This window comes from Elephas maximus, chromosome 9 (assembly GCF_024166365.1).
Source record: "Elephas maximus indicus isolate mEleMax1 chromosome 9, mEleMax1 primary haplotype, whole genome shotgun sequence".
NCBI lineage: Eukaryota > Metazoa > Chordata > Mammalia > Proboscidea > Elephantidae > Elephas > Elephas maximus.
Genome location: NC_064827.1, coordinates 5,928,140 through 5,956,055, shown reverse-complemented (window position 1 = coordinate 5,956,055; position 27,916 = coordinate 5,928,140). Strand labels below are relative to the sequence as shown.

The 27,916-nt window shown below is 44.9% G+C and overlaps 1 protein-coding gene across 12 annotated transcripts in view; it reads right to left on the bottom strand.

The window, feature by feature from the left end:
- Positions 1-374: 374 nt before the first annotated feature.
- The window catches only part of SPATA6L (spermatogenesis associated 6 like), a 63,631-nt gene continuing 36,089 nt past the window's right edge, over positions 375-27,916 (bottom strand). For 5 of the 12 annotated variants that reach the window (XM_049895283.1, XM_049895284.1, XM_049895281.1 and 2 more), the window contains 9 exons: positions 25,355-25,479; positions 21,633-21,710; positions 18,740-18,979; positions 18,101-18,203; positions 15,201-15,235; positions 13,468-13,664; positions 8,058-8,154; positions 6,039-6,141; positions 375-721 (listed from right to left, as the gene is read on the bottom strand). In XM_049895283.1, the coding sequence (XP_049751240.1) occupies positions 6,052-6,141; positions 8,058-8,154; positions 13,468-13,664; positions 15,201-15,235; positions 18,101-18,203; positions 18,740-18,979; positions 21,633-21,710; positions 25,355-25,479 (965 nt within the window). In that variant the 3' untranslated portion in view covers positions 375-721; positions 6,039-6,051. Of the gene's footprint in view, positions 722-6,038; positions 6,142-8,057; positions 8,155-13,467; positions 13,793-15,200; positions 15,236-17,906; positions 18,028-18,100; positions 18,204-18,739; positions 18,980-21,632; positions 21,711-25,354; positions 25,480-27,916 lie in introns of those variants that run through there. The other 7 variants (XM_049895282.1, XM_049895280.1, XM_049895285.1 and 4 more) reach the window with 7 other exon arrangements.

Here is a 27,916-nt window from a genome sequence, read left to right as displayed (position 1 = left end):
CAGTCCAAAGAAACTGGCCTCCTCTTATTACTGTTATTATTGAAATCCAACCTGTACCATATAAATTTAATAAGGCCTGAATTCTCCAGCTGTAAAGCTCCCTTTTCCTAGGGTTTCAGTGGACTTCATGTCGATTAAGCCTGACACTCAAAACCAAAGAAACCCAAAAAACAGATTTACCAAGAAGAGAACATCAGGCTGACAGGCCTCTCCCGAAGACCTCATCAAGGCATTCCTTTAAATGGCGGCTCCCTCTAGCTTGTGTGAAATGTAAACTGATTTTAAAAAACAAGCAAACACCCAAAACTTCTCATGAACATATCCACTGCCAACAGTGAAGAACACCTAAAAAGGCATCTTGACATTTTCGTTAGAATTCTAAGAAACGCTATTCAGATGAAAACCCATCTGCCGCCCAACCCCTGTTATTTTCTTCTTCACGCTCAAAACAAGCACACGAGTTCAAACAAACGTTCCAGCCTGACACCAAACCTGAGCCCGAAACAGCAAGTACTTTAATCAACAGCTCTTACCTGGGTACAAAAGACTGAGTACAAGGTTGGATTTAGAAGGGGTTAGGTACCAGTGGTTTGACACAGATAACAAAAACGGTTGTTCCTTTCCCTAAGGGTATGTCAGTGACTCCATCGGTGGGTTCTTTACGATCCTCCTTCAGCTTCCATCCACATTCGTTTTCCCGCAAAATTTGAAACATCACATCCTGCATATGGTGTGAGAAAAAGGCAAACAATCAACATGACCAAGTACACAAAGGTGGAAACGATGATTTTATACTGACATAACCTCCATATGCGGCTCTACCTTGGATCACTTGGTCTCTGAGCCCCTCCTCCTAGAATGGGACCATGGTAAGGCTAGTGGGCCAAAGCAGCTCTGTGGCCTTCGAGAAGTCACATGACTTCTTTTATTTACTATCCAAACCAAAACCAAAACCATCACTGTTGAGTCGATTCTGACTCATAGCAACCCTACAGGACAAAGTAGAACTGCCCCACAGGGTTTCCAAGGCTATAAATTTATACGGAAGCAGACTGCCACATCTTGCTCCCATGGAGCGCCTGGTGGATTCGAACCACTGACCTTCTGGTTAGCAGCTGAGCATTTAACCACTGCACCACCAGGGCTCCTGTGTAATACCCAAACCAAAACCCAAACCCACTGCCATCGAGTCGATTCTGACTCATACTAGCCCTATAGGATACAGGAGAACTGCCCCATAGGGTTTCTAAGGCTGTAAATCTTTACGGAAGCAGACTGTCACATCTTTCTCCCACAGAGCAGCTGGTGGTTTTCAACTGCTGACCTTTCAGTTAGCAGCCAAGTGCTTAACCACTGCACTACCAGGGCTCCTCTTGTATTCTATCAGGGGATGATAATCAGAGTATCCGCCACCTAGTGTTATTGTGAGGAGTTGGTACAGCCCTTGGCACACAGCAAATGCTCAAAAACTGCTGAGTGCTACTGAGTGGAACTGTGAAACATGGAGACAAGGAAGGCAGGTGGAGAGATGGAAGCCATCTGGGTCACTGATGTTGTCGCCTGCTAAATAAATCCACCTGGACCGGTCCTGCTGCCAGACTTCGTAGTGTAATAGCTAATACCAATCTATTGTTAAGCAGCTTCTTATTGGCTTTTTATTATTTGTACCTGAAATCACCTCAATGTTATGAAGACCAATCAGGCAAGCGTGTGAAGCGACTGCAACACTTATCCATGGCTGGTGGGTATATAAAATGGCACAACCACTCTGGGAAAATGGGTGGCCCTTTCCTATGAAACTAAACATACACCTAACCTCTGGAGCCCTGGTGGCGCCGTGATCGAGAGCTCAGCTGTGAACCAAAAGGTCAGCAGTTCAAATCCACCAGCCTCTCCTTGGAAACCCTATGTGGCAGTTCTACTGTCCTACAGGGTTGCTGTGAGTCAGAATCAACTCGACGGAAGCAGGTTTTTTTGGTTTATCCTCTGACCCAGCAATCCCACTTCTAGGTATTTACACAAGAGAAGTGAAAGTATGCGCCCAAATAAAGACTTGTAAACAAATATTCACAGCAGCTTTATTATTAAGACCCCAAAACTGGAAGCAGCCCAGGTATCTACCGATAGAGAAGGAACAAACAAACTCTGGTATACAAATGCAAAGAAATACTAGCCAGCAATATGAAGAAGTAAATTACTGATGCAGGCAGCAACATGAATGAATTTCTAAAGCATACATAACACCCTGGAATAGGCAAAATTACAGTGTGGTGGAAAATAATCAAAACAATGGTTCCCTCTGAGGGAGCAGGGGTGGAAGTTTTGATTTACTGGGAAGGGCCATAAAGAAACTTCCTAGGGTGGTGGTAATGTTCTGTATCTCAAGAGGAGTCTGAGTGTACAGATGCGTGCATTTATTGGAACTCATGAACAAATCTGTGCATTTCACTGTATATAAGTTGTATATCAAAAGAATAAAACATATTTATTGAACTATTAGTCAATGATATATATGCATGTTGAATTTCTGGAGGAAAATGTATTGATGTCTGCATCTCATTTTGAAATGCATCAAAAAATAAAAATGGATGGACGGACAGACGGATGGATGAATGGCTGGGTGGGTGGATAGGTGTATGAAAGGATGGATAGGTGGGTGAAAGGATGGATAGGTGGATGAAAGGATGGATGGGTGGACAGGTCGATGGGTGGATGGATGGATAGGTGGGTAGGTGGGTGGGTGGATGGGAGGGTGGGTGGATGAGAGGGTGGGCAGATGGATAAGTGGATGGATCGATGGGTGAGTGGGTGGGTGGATGGACAGGTGGACGGACAGACGGACGGACGGGGGGCAGGCGGACGGACAGGTGGGTGGGTGTGTGGGTGGGTGGATAGATGGTGAGATGGATAGATGTATGATAAAACAAGTATAGTTGAGTGTAGCATCTAGGTGGTAGGTATATTTGCATTCATTGTAAAATTCTGAGTTTTCTGTATGTTTAAATTTTTTCATTTAAAAAATTTAGTGGAGGGGGAAGTATCAATAGACTGAAAAAAAAATATGGAGGTAAAAGACCAATTGGATTCTCTCTCCTGGGAATGTGAGACATTTCCAACTTCCACACAAAGCTGGAAAGATGTTGGAACATGAGCTGTAATACCTGCAGTCTCTACAGAGAAGGTCTAAGAGCTCCTATGTCCCCAGAGTGGCTCCAGGACTCACTCTGTCCAAACCTGACTGTTTGGATCTTCCCTGATTCACTCAACTCCTCAGCATCTTTCCAATAAATGCCCTGTTTGCTTAAGGCTCATAACTTTCCCTGGGGTTTCCTACAATCACAAGAACCTTCATTAACTCAGCCCCCAGGACCACTGCCTCACCAGGAATCTGTGACGCAGAAGCGGAGAGTAGGGGAGGGTGGTATGAAGGGCTCCAGGGAAGGCTGGCCAGCAAATTCCCAGCCACTGGTTGAGGACCCTTGCTGTCTAGGAAACCAATTTGTAAGTCAGGATTTACTGATTCCTTTTCTTATATTCTCTCTATCCCATCACATCACTGCCTCAGGGTTTTATGTAACTTCACATTACCCATGCTGAAAGTCAACGCAATTTGGCATTTGGTAATTATGTGGGCCCTGTTCCCAAAGTGGCAATTATGTGGGCTGTGTTCCCTGTAACCACCTAATAAATGCCTAGATGACTGTTTTGGCAACCAGAGATTAAGTGGCCCAGAATCCGCCCTTTCATCTACCAAGCAGAACGTTCTAGGTAGAATCCTGCAAAATGGGCAATTACTGAGCTGTCATCCACATTCCTCTGTGCTGATGGTGGGGAGTCCCAGCCAGCCCCGAGGGCAGGTGACTGTGCCCAAAAGCACGAATGACCCTCAAACCAGAGTTTCAGGAGGCTGACTACCACGAAGCCTTCGCAGGTCATCCCACACTCCTTTATCATTGAAATGACTCAATTATTTTATGTCGCTGGAAAGAGGGCCTACACAGTCCAAACTACCAGATCCCAGCTGGAGCCATTCCAGGGTAGTGCCCACTGACTGCTCCACTTCCAAGGGGCTCGCCTCTGCATACCTGCTCTTCTCTCCCCAGGGTTATTGCATCACACACTCCAGGCATGGAGAGGCAAGATGGTGTCAGGGTTATCAATATGGTCTCTGGGGCCAGACTTCTTGCTGCTGTTGTTTGTTGTTAAGTGCTGTCAAGTCAGTTCCCGCTCATAGAGATCCCATGCACAACAGAACGAAAGACTGCCTGGTCCTATGCCATCCTCACAGGAGTCAGACTACCTGGGTTCATACTGCCATCTCTACCATTCACTAGGCATGTCACCTTGGGCAATGTACTTCTCCTCTCTGTGGCTCAGTTTCCCTATCTGCAAAATGGAATAAATGCCTCATGAAGTTGTTGTGAAGATTAAATATTAACTCATTTAATACATGTGAAGTAGCTAGACCTCATTAAATACACATGAAGTGTTAGGAAGTCCCTGGTCAGTGCAGTTAACACACTCAGCTGCTAATACAATAGCTGGAGGTTTGACTCCGCCTAGACACACCTTGGAAGAAAGGCCTGGTAATCTACTTCCAAAAAATCAGCCACTGAAAACCTTATGGAGCACAGTTCTGCTCTGACACACTTGGGGTCACCGGGAGTCAGAATCAACTCAACAACAACTACGGGGTTTTGTTTAGTTTTTGTATTGTTATTCTGGTCCTGGGTTAGGAAGAGAAAGAATACCCGAGAGACGACATCCCACAGTACGGCCGTCAACAGTCAACAAACTCTCAGCCTGGATAGGGGCTACGTCATCTTCAGAGGTGGCCCAGCTCTTAGGGACCTTAACATTTGAAGAGGGAAGAGACACAGGCCTCGACTGGACTTACACGTGTGACCATCAGGGCAGCTCAAAGGGCAAAGACTTAACAGGGATGGGCCCACTGAGTTACCCTTTCTCCTTCTACATAAACCAGAATATGTGGTTTGCCATTTCTCCTTCTACATAAACCAGAATATGTGGCAAAATTAAGTCAGGAGGGATGGCAAGATGAAGGAAATCCAAATTTTATCTAGAAAAAAATAAGACTTTGAAATTTGAGAGAGGCCCCCTAGGGTTTCCTTTGCACAGTAAGGAGTGAATCACTGCTTTCCAACTGAAACCAAAAGAAGGTAAGGAGCTGTTCTGAGCTTGAGAGGAAAAAAAAGCAGCTGCAAGAAGGAGACTCGGAGGGCTGGGCCTTTGCTCAGGGAATTCAAACATTTATGCAATTGTCAGGGCCTCTGCCTGAAGGTTAGGCTCTGCTCTGCTCAGCTCCAGAGAGTGCCATTCACACAGACAACAGTGCAAGGCCCAAACTTGGGCAGTGCACCATCTACACAACTGTACTAGGTGGAAGACAAGGAAAGAAAAATAGGTCTGATCCAAGCCAGGCAAGGGCTCTCGGGCCCTGGACCCTCAAGTACAGGCAGTCCCTGGGTTCCAAATGTCCGACTTATGTACAGCCCGTAGTTATGAACCAACCCCCGTAAATCCTATATTAAAAATTGGAGGTACATGCAGTGGTTCATAATAACAAACAGGCACTGCTTTGTGACAACATCAAAATATTATTATTATTACTACTATATTATTATCTTAAGGATGTTTTAGTGTCTCTGGAAATGTTGCTTCAATGTTTTTTATGCATAGAAAGGTACACTAAAGTCAAACATTCGACTAACTGACGTTAGATATAAACCGTACCAAATTGTTCCAACTTACGGACGAATTCGACTTAAAGACAGACTTAGGAACGGAACTCTTGCTAATCTGGGGACTGCCTGTATGCTGAAGAGCCAAAAAGCCTGGCAATCTACTTCCAAAAATCAGCAAATGAAAACCCTATGGATCATGGTCTGATCCGCAACCCATCACGGGGATGGCGCGGGACCGAGCAGCGTTTCATTCGGTTGTGCACAGGGTCGCCAGGAGTCGGGGCTGACTCCACCGCAGCTAATGGAGAAGAAACACTGAAGCTGCTTACTTACCTAAGGCAGCAGTTTAAAAATATCTCTGCTCATGCAGTGGGTATTCCTTCCGAGGGTAGCCTTGCCTGTCAAGGTTAGAATTTTCTTCAGAGGTAGGATCTTTCTGTAACAAACACAAATCCAGCAATGACATTACTGGTGATGTAATAGAGACCAATGACACTCAGATGTGTAGTTTTGCATGTAAGAGACCCATGAATCCCATCTATGCTGTGTTTGTGGAGTTCGCTATATATATATGTATATCGACACTTTTTTTTTTTTTAACATTTTAAAGGGATTCCATTACTTGAAAAGATTGGGAATTAACAAGACAAAGCCTACAACTTTGAAAAGACAAAGTAAAATAGTTCACCACCCCCACAGTTAGGGCAATCAATTTATTCATTTGTGTCCTTCTGTAAATCTAGGCTGTCAGCCTTTAAATAAGTCAAGGTGACCGACTCGACTCCATGGTATGGCTGAACCCAGCCGCTAGGAGCACTCTTGGTTAATCCTTCTTTGGAATTCTTTTGAAGTGGTGAAAGGTCACTTGGCTAATTGCTGTACGTCTGCAATAGACTCAAAGTACTGGGTATACCTATCTACGGTACACCCTATAGAACACTTCCCCACCCTTATAAAAGTCGAACAGTCAAAAACACTTTATTAAATTTTAGAAAAACATTCTTCCATATTGTGGCCTTAAACAAATCACAAGCACAGCTGAGCCCTTCTCTGGACAGGGGTTCCTGTGTGTAACAAACAGAAAAGGTGCTGAGGGCCAGTGAGACTGTCCTTGCTCAGCCCTTTGAAAGCACGGTTGTTATGGACTGAATTGTGTCCCCCCAAAATATGTACTGAAGACCTAGTTCCTGGGCCTGTAGATGTGATTCTGTCTGGCAACACCAGTTTTCTGTGGTTTGGGTCTTAATTATCTAGTGCTGCCGTAACAGAAATACTACCAGTGGATGGCCTCGGCAGAAGTTCACTTTCTCACAGCCAGTGGGTTAGAAGTCCAAATTCAGTGCATCAGCTCCAGGGGAAGGCTTTCTCACTGTGTTGGCTCTGGAGGAAGGTCCTTGTCATCAATCTTGCCCTGGACTAGGAGCTTCTCAGCTGAGGGAACCTGGGTCCAAAGGACACGCTCTTTTCCTAGCACTACTTTCTTGGTGGTATGCGGTCGCCATCTCTCTGCTCGCTTCTCTCTTGTATATCTCAAAAGAGATTGATTTAATACACAACCTAATCTTGTAGATGGAGTCCTGCCTCATTAACATAACTGCCTCTAATTTGGCCTCATTAACATCAAAGGTAGGATTTACAACACACAGGAAAATCACATGAGATGGCAAAATGATGGACAATCACACAACACTGGGAATTACAGCCTAGCCAAACTGATACATATTTGAGGGGGGGACACAATTCAATTCATAACAGTTCGTAAATGAAGTCATGCCCGAGCAGAGTGGATCCCAAACCTAATCACTTTTGAGTTACAGAAAGACCAGAACAGACATGGAGACGCACACAGGGGTAAGATGAATGTCATGTGAGGCTCATCAACAAGCCAAGAAATGTCAGCAGACTCCAGAAACCAGGGGGAGGCTAACAGAAGAAACTGACACAACTGAGACCCTGCTTGGACTTTAGCCTCCAGAACTGTGAGAAAATACATTTCTGTTCTTTAAAGCCACCCGTTTGGGGTATTTCTGCAGCAGCACTGGCAAACTAAGATGACCACGCTCTCTCCCTCCGCAGGACTCCCGCTGGAGGCTTGCTCTGCCCTCAAGCACCTGCTCTTCATCCTTCAGCCTCAGTCCGACCATCTCTTCCTCAGGAACGCCTGCCCTGACTCTCGACTAAGTCAAATACCCCAATCATACCCTCTCAGGACACCACGCACCGTCATTTGTAACCATTCCCATTTTACTTGTCTGGTTACATGATTAATGGCTGCCTTCCCCACTAGCCTGTAAGTCCCAGTTCCCGTGAGTATTTCGCCAGCAAAGTTCGCGTTTGATCCGAAGCCCTCACCTTGGTTTGGTTTGGCTGCTGAGCTCTGTGGGATGTCAGAAGACTGCACACCCTCTCATGGATCTTCTTCCACAGGGATTGAAAGCTAGGGTGGAACCTGACCAACAGAGTGAACGGGATGGAGTGTGATGCAGCTGCTAAACAGGGTGCTTCCTTAGGGCATATAACAGCATGTGTTGATATTCATAACAACTTAATAGTAAGAAAAAACAGCAACAAGCAAAATGGCACACACTGTGATTTCAATGTCTTTCTCATTCCTTCTCACAGGAAAACGATGGGAAATGAAAACAATCAAGACATTAAGGATGGCTTAGTTTAGTTTAGGTATGTGGCTATGAGTGATTTTTTTTTCTTCCTTTTACCGTGCTTTTCATGTGTTTCTCTAATGAACAAATGCTGCTGTAACTTTTAAAAATGTAACCTAGAAAACTGAATTCAAAATTTAATCCCAATTATCTTCCACTACAGAGATTACAGAGCCCTGGTAGCGTAATGGTTAAGAGCTCGGCTGCTAACCAAGAGATCGGCAGTTCAAATCCATCAGCCACTCCTTGGAAACCATAGGGGGCAGCTCTACTCCATCCTATAAGGTCGCTACGAGTCAGAATCGACTCGATGGCAACAGGTTTACAGGGATTATATTTTAGGCAACCCAGACCCAACTTAACCACTGGTCTTACAGTGCCTTTCAGCTCCTCAAACACCAAGCATTTTCTCCCTTCTATAAGGCAATCAACTTTAGAAAATTCAGCCATTGAAAGACCTATGGAGCAGAGTTCTACTCTGACATACAAGGGGTCGTCATGAGTCAGAACTGACATGACAGCAACTGGTTTGGTTGTTTTTTCTTAATAAGGATTTTGCCAATACTGTTCCCTCTGTCCAGAACACTGCCACCCACAATCCCTGTCCCTCCTTTATAAACCCTACCCACCCTTCAGACGGCAGTACAAATGGGGATTTCTCAGGAAACTTCTTCCTGATCCCCCTCCTGGAGAGGAGGTCAACGTCCTCGTCATCTGCACCTGGAGTTCCACTCACCCCTCATTCAGAGGACTTCCCCCAGTGGATGTTTTGTCATTATTTGGTTAATATCTGTCTTACTCCTAGTCTGAAATTTTCATGAGGGCAGGGACTGTGCCTTTTTGCTTAATAGCTCATCCCACGGTCTAGTAGGTATTAAATATCACAATAAAATATTCAATAAACATCTGTTGTGTGAGTGAATGAATGAATAAATTCATCCATTCATATTCAGGGTGGAAAAATCCAAAAAACAAACCTGTTATCATTGAGTCGATTCCAACTCATAGCAACCCCACAGGACAGAGCAGAACTGCCCCACTCAGTTTCCAGGGAGCAGCTGGTGGATTCAGACTGCTGACCTTTACCGTTAGCAGCCATAGCTCTTAACCACTGCACCACCAGGGCTCCATACGGGGCTGGGGGAGTACCAAACTCTAAATTCTGCAGTATAACGAAGCGAAAAATGTCCACAGCAATTTGATAAGGAAAAGCATGGGCACTGTTTTCTAAAAATGCCTAAAGAATTCAAGCATTCGAATGAAATCATTCTCTTCAATGAATGTACAATAAACGCTGGAAATGATGGGGACATTTCAGTAATCCACTTGTCATTCTGGGGCACCACACCAATGACCTCCGATGCAACTGTGCCGCTGCTCAGTCCTAGGCCTGCTCCCAGGCCACCCATCCTGGCTCATGCTGTAACAAGCATGTCCCACCAGTTTCCAGGGAGATGAGACCAAGAGTACAACTGGATCTACACAAGCCTATTACCACCCCCAGGAAAACAACTCATTTGGCTCTCGTGACTAACGCTGCAATGAACATTAGTGAACGAGTATCTGCTGGGTCCCTGCTTTCAAGTCCTCTGGGTATCTACCTAGGAGTGGAATTGCTTTTAACTGTACTTCTATTAATGGGTTGTCCGTCAGTTTGTCATACTGTGGTAGCTTGCATGTTGCTGTGATGCTGAAAGCTATGCCACCGGTATCCAAATACCAGCAGGGTCACCCATGAGGACAAGTTTCAGCTGAGCTTCCAGACTAAGACAGACTAGGAAGAAGAGCCTGGTGGTCTACATCTGAAAAAGCTGGCCAGTGAAAGCCTTATGAATGGCAGCGGAAAATCATCTGATATAGTGCCACAGGATGAACCCCTCAGGTTGGAAGGCACTCAAAATACAACTGGGGAAGACTGGCTCCTCAAAGTAGACTTGGCGTTAGTGATGTGGGTGGAGTCAAGCTTTCAAAACCTTTATTTGCTGATGTAGCAAGACTCAAAATGAAAACATACAGCTGCATTTTACTTGGATCCACAATCAGTGCCCTTGGAAGCTGCAGTCAAGAAATCAAATGACATACGCATGGGGCAAATCTGCTCCAAAGGACCTATTTAAAGGGTTAAAAAGCAAGATGTCACCTTGAAGACTAAGGTGCGCCTGACCCAAAAAAAAAAGCCATGGTATTTTCAATCACCTCATATGCATGTGGAAGCTGGACGATGAATAAGGAAGACCAAAGAAGAATTGATGCCTTTGAATTACGGTGTTGGCAAAGAATACTGAATATACCGTGGACTGCCAGAAGAATGAACAAATCTGTCTTGGAAGAAGTACAGCCAGAGTGCTCCTTAGAAGCAATGACAGCAAGACTTTGTTTTTTTTTGTTTTTTTTATCAGGAGGGACCAGTCCCTGGAGAAGGTCATCACGCTTGGTAAAGTAGAGGGTCAGCAAAAAAAGAGGAAGACCCTCAATGAGATGGACTGATACAGTGGCTGCAACCATGGGCTCAAACACAGCACAATTGTGAGCGTGGCGCAGGGCCCAGCGATGCCTCCTTCTGTTGTGCACAGGGTAACTCGGAGTCGGAGCTAACCTGAGGGCACCTGAAAATAACGACAACCTGTACAGAAGGCTCGTGGGCAGAAGCCATGGGCTTTCCCAGTCTGGCAGCAGAGACGTCTTTTGTAGTGTAAGAGGATAGAGCTTTGGTTGCCACATCCAAGACCATCTCCCCATTTTACAGATGAGAAGACTAAGATCTACAGAAGTGGAGTATTTGTGTGCAATCACCTAACACTTAGAAACAGATGGAAGTCTCCTCACATCCATTGGAGGTTCTTTCTACTCCTTGTTTAAAAAATCAATTCTCTATAGTTTTTAAATCCAGGCTAATCCCGGCCCTGCCCCCACCTCCACTTTGCCAACCTGCTGGGTTCTAGGCTGGTGACAACAGAGAAGAGGGGAAGGAATGGGGTCAGGCACAGAGAGGCATAAATGTGTCCCCAACTACCTGCCTCTGTGGACCAAGGCTGAATTTAACAATTTCTCATTGTCTGCTTTTTATCTGTGGTTTTCTTCCAATATCACAAGTAATGAACTCCCCATATGTTAATAGATTTTATTAAAATATTTGATTTGATTTTCTCAAGTCCATGATTAAAACATTTTAATATCAAGCTATTCTATCACTTCTGAGCAGACTACCACTTTCTTAGTCTACCTCACACCTGCTATCCACTCCTTGGAAATTTCAGGGCCACATTTGTTCCGGAATATACTTCTCCAGGAGTCTCTTTATGAACAGTTGTGTGATTCTGATGTGGGGATTTCTCTTCTTATTCTCATCAGAAGTAATGCAGAGAAAGGCAGTCATATCCTTCATTCACAGCAGCTGTCTTAAAACATCACCTTTGGTGGCACTTTCTCGAGTTATGGTGACCAACCATCCTGGTTTGCCCAAGACTGGGGGTTTGCCAGGATACAGGACTTTTCAGGGCTAAAATAGGAACAAGCCAAACCCAGTGATGTCGAGTTGATTCTGACTCATAGTGACCCTACAGGACAGAGCAGAACTGCCCCATAGGGTTTCCAAGGCTGTAATCTTTATGGAAGCAGATTGCCACATCTTCCTCCCAAGGAGCATCTGGTAGGTTCAAACCGCCTGCCTTTCAGCTAGCAGCCAAGTGTTGAACCACAGCACCACCAGGGCTCCTTAAAATAGGGGTCGTCCCAGGCAAACCAGGTTAGTTGGTCACCTGACTGGAGTATGTAGTTTGGTTAAAAAAAAAAGTTTCTGCTCTCGATCTCTGGCCCGCCCTCAAGACACACGCAAACATGTTTTTTATTGTGACGATAACGTAAACAAATGGGGAAAACCATATCTAGAAAAAGAGAAGGAAAATACACCTACATGTTAATAATGTTTGTCTCTGGGTTGTAGGACTACAAAAAAACTACGGGTGATTTTTTTCACGCCTTGTTTTCCTGTAATTTCCAAACTTTCTATAGTGAGCACTTTTATACTAAGGAAATCAAAAGCTTTATTTGTTTAAATGTGCGACAGATTAAAAATGGGTGGGTAAATAGTATCTATGCCAACGTTAAACCAGGTGCCACGGAGTCGACTCCAACTCACGGTGACCCCGCGTGTGTCAGGGTAGAACTGTGCTCCCCAGGGTTTCTTAGTGGTTGAGTTTTCCAAAGTGGATCGCTAGGCCTTCTTAAAATAGATAGTATCTATGCAGTGCAGTGGTTGAGCGCTCGGCTGCTAACTGAAAGGTCGGCAGTTTGAACCCACCAGCCGCTGAACAGGAGGAAGATGTGGCTGTCTGCTTCCACAAAGATTACAGCCTTGGAAGCCACAGGAGGAAGATGTGGCTGTCTGCTTCCACAAAGATTACAGCCTTGGAAGCCACAGGAGGAAGATGTGGCTGTCTGCTTCCACAAAGATTACAGCCTTGGAAGCCACAGGAGGAAGATGTGGCTGTCTGCTTCCACAAAGATTACAGCCTTGGAAGCCGTAGGGGGCGGTTCTGCTCTGTCCTGCAGGGTCACTAGGAGTCAAAATCGACTCAACGGCAGTGGGTTTGGTTTTTTATGCAAAAGCTGGAGTCCCTGGCTGGTGCAAACAGTTTAGACTCACTTTTTACCGGGAACTCCAAGGGTGGTGCCAACGGTTAACTTGCTAAGCTGGAAATCAAAAGGCTGGAGATCTGAGTCCACCCAGAGGCACCTCAGAAGAAAGGCCTGGTGACCTACTTCTGAAAAGCCAGACACTGAAAACCCTATGGAGCACTGTTCTGCTCTGGCACACAAGAGGTCACCATGAGTCAGGGTCAACTCGACAGCAACCGGTTTCGTGTGCCAAAGTCAGTTGTCTGTCTTGTTTTCAACTAACGGATCCTGAAATAGGCCTTCCAGAGGCAAAGGAAAGGCTCATCTCTGACTTTTCAACAAATTTTAAAAGCAATAATCATGTTTTCATACCAAGGCATCCCAAACTGAATATCCCTAAGAAAGCAAACACAAGAAGTGACCTGGCTTTACTCCGGCCACACTACCATGCGTTCTGCAGGCAAAGACAGGTGCTCGCTGCTAACCTTTCTCGGAGAAGGGGCTGATCCAGAAGCGGGCTGGGTGACCTGGAATGCTGGGAGGTGGCAAACGAAGTTTTCCGGTGGAAGTCGGCATCCCCTTGGTTACTGTAACTGGGCGAGGGCTTTCCAAACTTACTGGAATCTAAAGGTGACAGTGAGTCGTTCCTGAGAACAATCCGCTCATCTGGCTCTTTGATAACCTGAGTGACAACGTGCATTCGTCTTTAGTGGCAGTTTTGTTTTGTTTGCTTAATTGAAAGTTGGGAAGTGGGTTGGGAGGAGGAAGAGATTAGGGGCAAGATGACAGACTATCTGCCCCAGAGATCTCCTGCAAATAAAAAAAGGGCATAGAGAAGCCTGGAGACATTCTTGTAAGTCCAAGCCAAGAAAAGACAAGCAAGATCACACAACCAAATTCTGAATGTTTGGCGTTTATTAACAAGCTGAAGAGACCCATACTCTGAGCTCTGATTTTTGAGGTTTGGGGATTATTTGGTTTAGGAAAGATACCTTTTTCTTTTTTTTAACAAAACACTTAAAGCATAGTCTACTCAATTTTCTTTGCACACGTATATTTTTGTGTTATAACACTTAGGGTTTTTTTTTTTTAATTCTTTTTATTATGGCAATTTCCAAGCACGCATGAAAGTGGAGAGACTGGCATAGTGAACATCTCATCACCCATCTCCACCCACCAAACAAAAAGCCAAACTGGTTGCCGTTGAGTTGATTCCGACTCATAGCGACCCTAGAGAACAGAGTAGAACTGCCCCGTAGAGTTTCCAAGGAGTGGCTGATGGATTCAAACTGCCAACCGTTTGGTCATCAGTCAAACGCTCATCAAATTTCAGCATTTTGCTACTCTTCTTGTGTTATAACACTTAAGTCTGAGCCTTGACCTTGACAAACCAATCAAGGTTTAAGAACTAAGTGATTCACCACCCCTATGTTAAAAGGTACCTGATTACAGAAAAAGCAGTGGAAATCACTACTAGTAAAGTAGGTACCCCACCACCTGTCTGTCAGTCTGTCTTGCTGCGGTGGCTTGCATGTCGCTATGATGCTGGAAGCCGTGCCATCAGTATTTCAGATACCAGCAGGGTCACCCATGGTAGAGAGGTTTCAGCAGAGCTTTCAGACTGAGACAGACTAGGAAGTAAGGCCTGGCAATCTACTGTGCGCCATGAAAATCAGCCCATGAAAACCTTATGAATCACAACAGAACACTGTCCAATTTGCTTGCTTTGCACATGTCATTAGGAGGGGCCTAGAGAAGGACATCATGTTTGCTGACGTAGCAGGCCAGCGAGGGTGAGGGAGACTCTCAGGGAGATGGATTGGCACATTAGCTGCAACGATGGACTCGAACGTGCTGGCAATGGTGAGGGGGACGAAGGACCGGGCAACACTTCCTTCTGTTGTGCATAAGTGTACGCTGAGTCGAAGTTGACTCACCCGCACTACCGACAACAAAGAAGGCATTGGGCCTACACACACCTCGCTGGTGATTCATCCCACATGTGTAAAAAGCTTACGTCTGGGGAACCAACCAGCCAACCTCCAAGGGAAACAGAGAGTGCAGCCTGGACGCCTCTTAAACGCTAGCTGAGCCATAGCAGCTCCATAAGCAGCACGAATTAGAAACGTAGCTCTCCACCACTGAGTGGCAAAAACACAATAATCGACATAAGAGAACAGGAAATAAATCGTTTTACAAACGCTATTTCTAAAATTACCTTGACGTTAGCTGCAAGGCTGTCGAGAGAAGAAGCTAGAAGAAAGAAGAACAGGTGTTTCAATGACTCATTGCTACCAGTTGCCCCTAAAACTGCTGTTACATTTATCCCACGGCAGCACAAAAGTATGAGACGATGAGGAATTGATTATTAAAGAACTTGAACACTCCCTTGTAAATCAAACTATCACTTTTCCATCTCCTTTGAGACACAGCAATTCGAACTATGCGTTTTTCTGTCCTCTTTTGGGTCCACAGGGAGCACTATATTAATGACATAGGGAAACGGGAAAGGCAAAGGCGAGTCTAAAGAGAAACAAGTTCGGTGACCCTTAAGCACCCAGGAAAACTAATATTTGCTCAGGTGCCCAGAGCCAAGAAGACGGCAACGAGGGTCTGAGAAAATTCTCGTGCTCTGCCTCTTCTGCCACTCCCAATACCTGGTTCTCCTGGAATCTTAGTTACGTGGGAACTCTTTAACACAAACGTTAAACTGAGACACTGTAATGTGCAAGAGCTTGGAGGAATATAATGCAGCAGAGATGTAAATCGTTAAGGTTGCCCTAGATAATCGTAATTAGAAAATAGACCTGATGCCAGAGAATGGTAAAGCTAACTAGGAAGTGAAGTAGTAAACACACACAGACAAAACCAAGACTAAACTGAATGCTTCCAGATTGAAAAAAAAAAAAAAACCTCTGAAATCAGAGGCTATGCTAAGGCACCCCAGCTTCCCCAGTGTGAGTGTGGCTTACGCAGGGACAAGAATCCTCCAGGCCGCTGGTAGTAAGAAACCAAAAAAAAAAAAAAACTGCTGCCATCGAGTCAATTCTGACTAGTAGCGACCCTATAGGACAGAGAACTCCCCCATAAGGTTTCCACGGAGCGGCTGGTGGATTCAAACTGCCAACCTTTTGGTTAGCAGCCATGGCTTTTAACCACTATGCCGCCAGGGTTTCCTGGTAGTAAGAAAGAAGATGTAAAAGAGACTGTTCATATCACCTGGGCATGGACAGATGTGTGTGTCCAGGGGCTCTTTTATCTCCCACGCACAGCTGGCAGGGAAGCAGCCATGCTAAGGCCCTCTACAGCTGTGGCCACAAACCTGTCCTGTGGCCTAGCAGCCCCCTTGGTCCTGGTTCTGAGCGCCCCCTTTCAAACGGAGCTTGCCTTCATTCCCTTCCTTCTCAAAGTGCCAATGGACCAGCCATGGACCGCGGCAAAATCACCTGGAACCCTGCTAGAAAGGAAGACTCCCAGGCCCCACCCCCGCCCCGGGCCGCACCCCAGGCCCTACCCCAGCCCCCACCCCAGCCCCCACCCCAGCCCTCCCTAATCAGAATCTGCAGTTGGACAAGATTCCCAGGTGATTCGAATGCACATTCAAGCTGGAGAAACCCAAAACGAATCCCTGTCACTGTAGAGTCCAACTCATAATGAGTCTACAGGACAGAGTAGAACTGCCCCACAGGGTTTCCAAGGAGCTTTATTTATTTATTTTTGCAAAAACCTACACTCTCTGGAACCTCTGCTCTCTACCTGCCAAGATTAAGACGGGACAGGGGCCTAGACCAATATGGTGACCGAGTCCCATCATTACTGAGTCAGCTTTAAGCCCTACTTGTCTTCCCTGGGAAAGCACATGCGGCCGTTGCTTGATTTCACAGTAACAGGAAGGACAGTGCTGCTTTTATACGCACAGCACGGGTGGTTTTCAACTTACATTAAGTGTCAGAGGTGATGAAACACTTTCAGCTTCAAGCCCTGCACTCGGTCCTGAGCCAGCTGCCACCAAGCTGTCACCACTACCCAAGAACATCAGCTTGAAGGACTACGTGAGACTGTGAAGTCCCTTGAAAGCATAAACCTTTACACCCGAGATGGGAACCCTGCCGTCAGGGCTGCTGCAGGTCCAGTCTGACCAGGAGGCAGGGCAATGGACCACCAGCATTCCTTCCTTATCTAAGGACTGTAAGTCCAGGAAGGGTTAAACTTACTGCCTATTGATGTGGTTGATGCATTTCAACCACAAGGTTATGGTCTCCAAGAGATGCCTTAACCTAGTGCCTCTCACTGTGTGGTCCAGGGACCTCCCCAGGGGTCCCCAAGACCCTTTCAGGAGATCCCCAAGGTAGACTCTGTTCTCGTAATAATACTAAGACACAGTTTGCCTTTTCACTCTCATTCTTTCATGAATGTACAATGGAACTTTCCAGAAATTACACAAAGTGTGATGATGTCTCCACCTCGATAGCTAATGGAATGGGTGCTTGGGCTTTCTTGTGTATTTTAAGTGTCTCAATTTTATTTCTAACATGTTACATATCGACACAAAGAACACAACTCCTCACCGAAACAAAACAAAAGCCCTCGGGGTCCTCAATACATAATGTTTAAGAATGCAAATGGGTGCTGAGGCCTGGAGGACTGAGATCCACGGCCTTAACCTAACTGCTTCAGAGAGCCTGGCTCCCCTCTCTGCTGACGTGGAACCTTGTAAGACCAGTGTATCTCTGCTGATCTCCACCCATCCTCTGCTCATTCCCATCCAGAAAATGGCTTATCTTGTTTGTTCACTCTCAGTGGTGCCTGGCAAGGAGTTTCACACCAGGGTAAAGCTGCTGTCTGCTTTTTCAGCCCAGCCAGGGAGCCACTTGAACCTCAACACCCTCAGTTAGCAGCACTGCTGAGAACATTCCTTCCATACCGAGGGGAACTCTCAAACGGAGACCTTCTGACTCTGCTCCATGGGCTCGCCTCCCTGGCAACTCCACAGCTGGAGACTACTCGAGAATCAGGCCCCCAGTTTCCAAGGCAACTTGTGATTCCTCAAACGAAAGAAGGTTCAGAAGTAGGATCCTTAAGTTTCCACACACACACGTTCAGGAGAAACTTAAGTACCTCTTCTCGTTGGAAATGGAAAGTCTGACAACTTGCACTTTCTTCTAGCCTTTCGAGACTGGTGCTCTGAAACAGCCTCACCGAAGGGCTTTGCACTGTCCACCTGAAGGAAAGGGAAGAAGCAGGACTTGAACGCGCCACAGCCCGTATTACCAGCAGCTGTCGCAGTGATTCCAACTCATGGTGACCCCATGCCAGGCAGAGAACTGTGCTCCGTGGGGTTTTTGTTCTGTCGTGCATGGGGTCACCAGAAGTAGACGGTCACCCTGACAGCAACTAACAACATCATATTTAGATATCACGTTCTATTAATAATCTTCAAAAATCAAAAAACAGAGATGGCTGACGGTCTTTGAGCAAGTCCTCTCTATCAGACCTCTTTATAGGCGCCTCCTGGCATCAACACCAGGAAGTGCACATCATTTAACCTATGACCATGCATGAGTTACAAGAGGGAGGCTGGTATGGTGGAAAGGGCACAGGTCAGACAATTGCGGTTGCATCCTGACTCTGCTACTTGCCAGGTGGTGTGGGCTTGCCCAAGTTCATCTAAATCCCCTCTATCCCCGGTAAAATGGACACACCCTCACCCTTGCCCTCCCCATTCCAAATGGCTCTAAAAAATTATTTTAGGCTCACGTGTCTAACTACAAACGGAGGCTTGATTTCTCTGGAGATTTTGAAACTATTTCCAAAGTTCAAATGAGTTGGCTGGTCCTGGAAGAGACGCCTGGTAGGATATGGAGAGGGCGCCCGGGACTGGAGGCCTCGGGGTACCCTGTCGAGATTCTTTCCTTTGGGCTTCGTCTTTGTGCTGTATAGGGGGAATATTGGTCCAGGTGATGCAGATAAGGGCCTTTGTGGATTAAGTCTGTCTTCCTAAAACCAAAAGCAAAGAATATTCTTGAAAAGGAAATTTAAAAATGAATAAAATTCCATCAAAATGTAACTGCATTTAGTCGAACTTTTCTTTAAGGGAAAGACTGAACATCTCAGACTTACAAAAAATAGACTTAAGGAAGGGCATTTTCTTTTTCCAGTTCAGCTTAACATTATTTACTAGTATTTATAACTTGCCAGAATTCTATGTTTCATTACAGTGATATTTATTTGTACTGGGGGAAAGTTGGAAAGCACCAGACACACCCCCCAACCCATCCATAAATAAATAAATAGGCTGGTAGGTAGACAGGTAGGAAGATGAAAGAGAGGAATGAAAAAGGGAAGAGGGGGAGAGAAAAAGGAAGATAATTTGGCATATTCTTGAGTCTAGCCATTTTACTTCGAAGGATGTATCATAAGGAAACAACCACGACTATGTGTGCAGGGTCACTATGAGTCGGAATCGATTCAATGGCAACAGGTTTTTTTTTTTTTTTTTAATGTGGATAGCTATAAAAAAGATTACGACAGTTGAAAAATTAGAAACCAACTGTCTTGGCAAGTAAACAATTGCCTCTCAGCTCCAAACCCACCCTTCTACACCCAGCTTTAAGATACGGGGGCTGGCATCCCACACACCCATTTCTGCCTTTCCAGCTGTTCCACGCCCCTCCCCCCACCCGTCCCCGGGTAGGGCTCTACCACTAGAGGACGCTAGAGGAAGCCTGCAAGGCTGGAGGGGGACAAAGGCACTGGCTTCTCCCAGCTTTGCCTGCTATTCCTGCCAGCCTCACCTCAGAAACCACACTTCCCCTTGGCAGCGGCCAACGGTTCCCCTGTAGTTTGTTTGGTGTATTTCATACTCCCAGAACTGGCCTCCTTGAGTCCCCTCAGACACCAGCGCCAGCCGGCCAGAGACCTCTCCACAGAGATCTGGATCTAGCCCCACACTCCTGAGGCACCCACAGCGGCAGTATCCCCCTTAGAGATCTGAGCCCCAGCCCTGCAGAGTCCCTCTCTGAATTCCCCAGGTACCAGCTCACCCAGGAAGCAGCCCCTCCCTAGAGGTCAGGGCCCATGTCTGTGGGGCCCCTCCAAACGTCTATATTCTTGACAACCCCAACCTTGTCCCTTGGTTTCCACAGCCCTGTGGGTGGAAGCTGCCTACCACAGTTACCATCTCTGTCACCTCAGTGTTCCCCTTTGACCTGTCTGCCCTTCATACCCTGTACAACCACTTTTTTATAGTATATTTTTCCTGTTAAAATAACTGGTGTAGTTTGTTTTCCTGGCTAAGGGATCCATTAAATGCCCCCCAAAAGGACAATAATTGGCCAAACAAATTAGGGTACTTCCATACAGTGGAATACTATGAAGTTTTAGAAAATTGCATAAGACCACTTAAGGCCATGAGAAAATATTCATAATATATTAAGTGAAAAAAATGAAGATACAAAATAACCAGTGTAGTATGATACTAACCTTTTAAAATGAAAGTGTGTGTGGCGGGGGAGAGGGTCATAGAGAAGGATCCCCACCCAGCGCTGTCAAGTTGATTCTGAATATACACTATAAAATGAGGCAAACTCATCTCTAGATGGTAGGAACTAACAGTTAATTTTATTTTGTTCTTTTTGATTATCTGTATTTTCTAACTCTCTAAGATGAATGTGATAGTTTTGTTATAAGAAAAAAAGAATAAAATTTATTATAAAAAATTAACACTTAAATGAATATCCATATTAAAAAAAAATCCATATTAGGAGGTTAAAATAAGATTAAAATGGTCAAAGAGAAAGACAGACAGCCTGAAAAATCTCCATGCACACAGAGACTGGAAAAAACAGAAGATAAATAAGGAGAGACGAAAAAGTCGTTAGTGCCTTTCTTAAAACTATTAATTACGTCCCTGTAATGTGAGTTCTTATGCCCAGTAGAAGGATAGGTTTCCTCAGATCACCAACCCTTTTTCTCATTCAGTACCCTTAACCCACAGCCCACATTTTTAAGGTATTTTCCAGGACCACGGGCATGATTTGGGATGATAAGCATTTTGTTTTCCCTTATTACTTTTATTCTATCTTGTTCCAAAAGTATTTGCGAAACCATACAAAGTACATTCATTCATTCTCCATCTTGTTCTGGAAAGGACTTTAAATGGCTACAAAATGAAGTAAAGTAAAAGAAATCAGGGTGAAGGGAAATGAGGGTTGAACAAGGCAGTGAAATGGAGAGTCTACAGGGATGCCCCAAGACTCTGCGTGGCTGCCAAAGACAAACCACAAACGCAACTCTGAGCTTCAGCGAGAGAAAGAAGGAAACACGATTGTTCATATGATAACAGCAGACGCCTTGGAGCAACACAAAAAGGCTACCTAGCCTACTTGGGTCACACTTGTGACTCTAGCTGCTGTATCACGCTGCTTCACAAACCACACCACGCTGAACACACGGCAAACATACCTGCTCTAATTCACAGCCTGGCTGAGCAAATCATTTGAGCACAGAAAATCAAATCTAGCACAAAGTCTCTAGGTTTCTGCGTGCCCAGGTGCATCCAAACTTGGTAAACTGAGTTTCGGCTGAAATTCCTTTAATTTGTGCATAAAAGTCCTGTCATTTCTATCATGGAATTCTCAATTATACTTACAAGAAATCGGTTTCTATGAAGGCACACACGTTCTCTGATGGCTGTCCTTGTAGAAAACTCTAATTTGGGAGCAATGCCCTAAAAATAAAATGGCATAAAAGATGCAAGTAAGAGTACTAGAAACAGGTCTTTGTCCATCCCATGCTAACCTGAAATCACTCAAGAACTTAACTGCTCTTCTGTTTGATTGGCATAACCCACAGTCATGACACCTAAGAAGAACAGGGAACATTTATGTAGTACACGTACCAGGTACCGGGCCCTGTCCTAAGTACTTTGCATATATTAACTTATCTAGTCCTCACAACTACTTCAGCTGCAGGTCCTAACAGTATCCCCATTTCGTAATGAGTAAACTAGGACACAAAGAGTTCAAGTATTGCCCAACTAGTCATGACAAGAAGTCCTTGGGTGGTACAAATAGTTAACACGGTTGACTGCTGTCTGTCTTAGTCATCTAGTGCTGCTGTGACAGAGATACCACAAGTAGGTGGCTTTAACAAACAGAAATTGATTCTCTTACAGTCTAGGAAGCTAGAAGTCCAAATTCAGGGCACCAGCTCCAGGGAAAGGCTTTCTCTCTCTGTCAGGTCTGGGGACAGTCCTTGTCATCAATCTTCCCCTGGTCTAGGAGCTTCTCAGCGCAGGGACCTGGAGTTGAAGGATATGCTCCATTCCTGATGCTTCTTTCTTGGTGGTATGAGGTCCCTCTCCTTTCTGCTGGATTCTCTCTTTTATATCTCCAAAGAGACTGACTCAAGATACAACCTAATCCCATAGATTGAGTCCTGCCTCATTAATAGAACTGCCTTTAATCCTGCCTTAACATCATTTCTTTTAACATCATAGAGATTAGGATCTACAACACATAGGATAATCAAAACAGATCACAAATAGCGGACAACCACAAAACATTGGGAATCGTGGCCTAGCCAAGCTGATACACATTTTGGGGGGATACAATTCAATCCACAACAGCTGCTAACTGGAAGGTTAGAGGTTACAATTCATCCATAGGCACCTTGGAAGAAAGGCCTGACAATTTACTTCCAAAAAATCAACCACTAAAAACCCTATGGAGCACAGTTCCACCCTGACACCCATGGGTCACCATGAGTCAGAGCTGACTCAGCGACAACTGGTTTTAGTACTGACAGCTGGTATCTGACCCCAGGCATTCTGGCTCCAGCATCCACGCTGTTAGCTACTCTAAGACATTGGCCCATGGAATTGGATGAGATTACCTAGGGAGAAAGAGGTCCTCCTTGCCTACCTACTTGCTTTGAAAAACTTGCTTTACCTTACATCGAATATTTATGTTAATTAGATTTATTTCCAAACTCTTTGCATTTGTTTGTTTCATTGATCAATATTTCTATATCTGTTTAGTACCATATCATTTAAAATACTGTTGCTTTATAATACATTCTGATGCTAAAGGGCTAGAAGATCATTTTATCACAATAAAAGCTGAGATTATTGTCTGTTTATATTTCCATAGAAATTGTAGGTGCTTTTTGTCAAAATGAGGTTTCTCCCATTCTCACTAACCCTCGACTTTACCAAACGTGACGTCCTTTTCTAGCAATTCGTCTTCCCTGATGGCATGTCCGAAGTAAGTGAGCTGAGATCTCAACGTCTTCACTTCTAGGGAACATTCTGGTTGTACTTCTTCTAAGACCGATTTGTTTTTGTAATGACAGAGCTGTACCGTGGATGTTCAACACACCCTGAGTTTATCATGTATGTTCAACATACCCTCCATGAGACAGACTGACACAACAGCCGCAACAATAGTTCAAACATACCAACAATGGTGAAGATGGTGCAGGGCTGAATGACGTTTCGTTCTCTTATACACAAGGTCACCACGAGTCAGAGCTGACCCACAGCTAACAACAACATCTTTTAAGCAATTCCTTAAATATAATTTAATTGTAAGAATTAATACTTTACCTCTAGTGCACAAGGAATAATGGGATCTTTCCAGTATTTTTTAAGCCCTTTCTCTGGTAATTAAGGAGCCCTGGTGGCCCAATGGTTAAGTGCTAGGCTGCTAACCGAAATATCAGAGGCTCAAACCCACCAGCCGCTCCGAGGGAGAAAGACGTGGCAGTCTGCTTCCATAAAGATCACAGCCTTGGAAACCCTGTGGAGCAGTCCTATTCTATCCTACAGAGTCGCTATGAGTCAGAATCAACTTGATGGCAATGGGTTTTTTCTTGTAATTACCTGCATTTATAAAGCCTATAAATACAACTCCTATAGGTTCTTCTTCCTCTTTATGCCTATAGAGTTAAACAGAGATAATACTCGGGGAAATAAAAGAAAGGATGTTTCTCCTTGTCTTGATACTTTGTTGGGTACCAGACCAGTGTTTGTAAATGGCTTTTATTTAACAGAAAACTCAAGCAAACCGAAGTGAGTATCCCCAGTTTTTTTTTTCCTTTTAGCATCTAAAGAGCAATACCCCAATAACTCCAAATAATACAGGTGAGCATTTTCTGTGTACCCTAGATGTAAGTGACACACAGAGCAGCTCTGAGAAATAAACAGTTTCAGCAACAGTCACCAACGCCACAAAGATAACGGAGGGCTTAACGGGACGGTCACGAGGAATCCTGGTTAGCGTCACCTTTGATGAATGTTTGCCGTTTGTGGTGTCAGAATTATTCCTGCATGTTACACGTTCTACGCAGTACTTTCCACAAGGCGGAGATTTAAGAAATTTTTTGTTAAATAATAATAATAATAGCAATTCCTGTGGCAGTAACAGGAAAGTCGAGCTTTAAATGTGCCTTTTAGAATTCACAAAGACCGTCAGATGAAGTCATCCAAGTGACATAAAAGTCAAGACACTGTCAGAGTTGCTGCAGAGATTTAAAAAATCGCGGATAACATCAAAATGAATACTTCGGTTTCGGTTCAGACATTGCCGTCCAAACAGCTAGACCATCAGCTGAATATCTGCCGTGTCTTTCGAATATCCCTCAGTAACATCAGGTCGTCTATCCGCCTCCCCTCTGTTAAACGGAGACCGTAACGCCTGCCTCGGCTAACTTGAGAATTCGTATGAGGAAAATGAGCGTTCGTGTGTGGAAATGTGAAGGGACAAAATAACTGAGAGATGGCAATGTACTCTGTTTTGCTGTTAGTGTTAATAAAACGGCAGCCAGGACTAAATCGATGGATAATATCAAATCTGTTAGTCTACATTAAACGGAGGTGAATAAAGCGATCTTTTTATAAACGTTTGATGACATGAAAACCGCAGTGGTTTAGTCCGACGAGACAAGGCTCTCACCTCTCAGGTCAACAGTGGGAATAATCTGGAATCTCGAGCTGAGCACCTACCGGAACAAGGCCGATGCCACCACTGGCTGCTGTCAAGCTGCCTGAGACCCACGGCAATTCCATGTGTGTCAGAGCAGAACTGTGCTCCCGGGATCTTCGATGCCTGATTTTTTGGAAGTAGATCACCAGGCCTTTCTTCAGAGGCACCTCTGGGTGGACCTGAACCTCCAACCTTTTAGTTAGCAGCTGACGGTGTTAATCACTTGCACCACCCAGGGACTCAGTTAAACAGGGCTACTACTAAACAGAAAAATGAGGGTACTAAACAAGAAGAAGGGATTGCCCAAGATCAAGCCTTAACAGGAAAAATGTCCAGGTCCCAAGAATTTCTCTCCCAACAGAAGCCCAGTTGGGCACAGCTCACTTACTGGAAAGCCTACAGCCGTCCTCATGAGCACCTCCCGACACGTGCCGGGGTGTGAGGGTCTCAGCTTGGGCTCCGGGAAAAGAAAATCCCTTGTGTTTTCTTCATAGTAGGCCAACTTTTCCCACACTAGGAAGGAGAAAAGGTAGGTGTTACAAAAGATCAGGAAGGTGGTGCAGAGACAGCATGCAGGTAAAAACAGACACTCAGCATCCAGCACCTATCCTTCCGGTGAAGAACGGCTTCTCCGTTTTCTCTCCCGGAAATGGTTTAAATGCTTGTCCGAGATGTAACAGAGAAAAAAGATTATCTAAAGGGCTGCTCCACGAAACACAATGAAGGAGAAAATCTGTCTGTCCAATCATTCATCCATCCATCTATCCATTCTTTCCTTCAGCAAATATTTACTAAGGACACACCTTGGGCCAGTCCCTGGGGGTCGCACAGGATCAAGGCAGACCTATCGCTGCCTACGCAGTGGTTAGACTGCTGGGAAATGTTCACTGTACTCAGGGATGGTGGTGCCTGAACGGCCCAGAGAACAGCTTGAGTTGTGGTTCCTAGGAGGGGTGGCACCAACCCCACAGAACATTCTAGAAATTTGTGGGGACATTTCGTGGGCAGGAGCCAGAGACATGAAGTGCCCTACACTGCTCAAGACATCCCGTACACTGAGCAATTTGCCCCCTCCTGCACGCACCATTCTAAAGCCCTGCCAGACATTGCTGTAAGCTAAAAACCCATTTATAATTACCTGAGCCCAGAACCAAACTCCATTTTCACACAAAAACAAAGGACTTTTTTACCTGGTTTTAAAATACACTGGGTTTTCCAGGAATGCAGGTACCACATACATCAAGGGACAACTGTACTTCGTTGTGTTTAGATCTTTACCAAGAGCAGCTTTGCATTTTAAAAATCATGTCACATCTAAATACTTCATTATGTCTTTGGGTAACTGTGCTCAACACTTACATATTGACATACATATGGCTTTATTATAAATCATTCTCTTTTTATTTTCTTCTATTACAGGTGGAATATTGAGTTGATTTTTTGCGGAGATTTGTAAAAGTTGACTATATTCACTAGGAATGTTATTTCAGTACAGAAAAAGGGATGTTACGAGATACTATACAAAGAAGACCTCGGGTCTAATAGGGTTGAGAACCACTGAGCTAAAGGACACAGCAGCTGTCATCAGGCCCGATCCCATCTGCGTAGCAGGTGCTACAGAAGTGGTCCGGAAAAGAGTGGCCCCTGCACAGAACACTGTCCAAAAGTAAGTAGCCAGTGAGGTATTTTTAGGCCCGATCCCATCTGCGTAGCAGGTGCTACAGAAGTGGTCCGGAAAAGAGTGGCCCCTGCACAGAACACTGTCCAAAAGTAAGTAGCCAGTGAGGTATTTTTAGGCCCGATCCCATCTGCGTAGCAGGTGCTACAGAAGTGGTCCGGAAAAGAGTGGCCCCTGCACAGAACACTGTCCAAAAGTAAGTAGCCAGTGAGGTATTTTTACTGTTCGGTGATAGCCATTTTATTTGTGAGGAGAATTCTAATGAGGGTATATTTTTGGTACATAAGTTGGAGAAAATAATTGACCTTACATCAAGTAATACGATGAATTAAATTTTTCTCTGACTTATTCCACCTAATAGTAATGTTTGGGTTCAAATGAGGAAAGAATCAAAGAGTCATCATTTCATTTGTGGTCATAATATCCCTTCTTCCCACTCTTCGCCTCCAGACACACTCCAGCCCCAATGGACTGAATTATCTCTCCCTCCATAAGCTGTCCTCTGTCTGTCAGTTTGTCATACTGTGGTAGCTTACACATTGCTACGATGCTGGAAACTATGCCACCGGTATTTCAAATACCAGCAGGGTCACCCACAGTGGACAGGTTTCAGTAGAGCTTCCAGACTACAACAGACTAGGAAGAAAGGCCTGGCAATCCACTTCTCAAAATTAGCCCATTAAAACTCTATTGATCACAGCAGAATATTGTTCAATATAGTGCTGAAGGATGAGTTGGAAGGCACTCAAAATACACAGCAGCCACAACAATGGACTCAAACACACCAAAGATCAAGAAGATGACACGGGACCAGGCAATGTCTTGTTCTGTTGTACGTGGGGTCACCACGAGTCGGAGCCGACTCGATAGCAACTAACAACAACAACAACAACCATAAGCTCTACATTCGCAGCTTACACCATTCCTTCCAAAATGCCCTTTCTTCCTTCTCATCCTGTTGAGATCCTATTCATCCTTCAAGTTTCACATCGAGTGTTTTACAGTATTTTCAACACAGCAGGTCGAAAACAGAACTCTCGGTATTTTCCCAAAAGCAGATCTCCATAGTCTTCCCATCAGAAGAGCCAACAGCACCATCGAGCCAGTTGCTCAAGCCCAGAACCTAGAATTCGTCCTTGATTTCGCTCTTTCTCTCACTTCTTACATCAACCCATGAGTAAATACTACTGACCCTATCTCCAAGATAAATCTAAAACCTGCCCCCTTCTCATCATCTGTACAGCTACCATCCTGGTCACGCGGTGTCTCTCA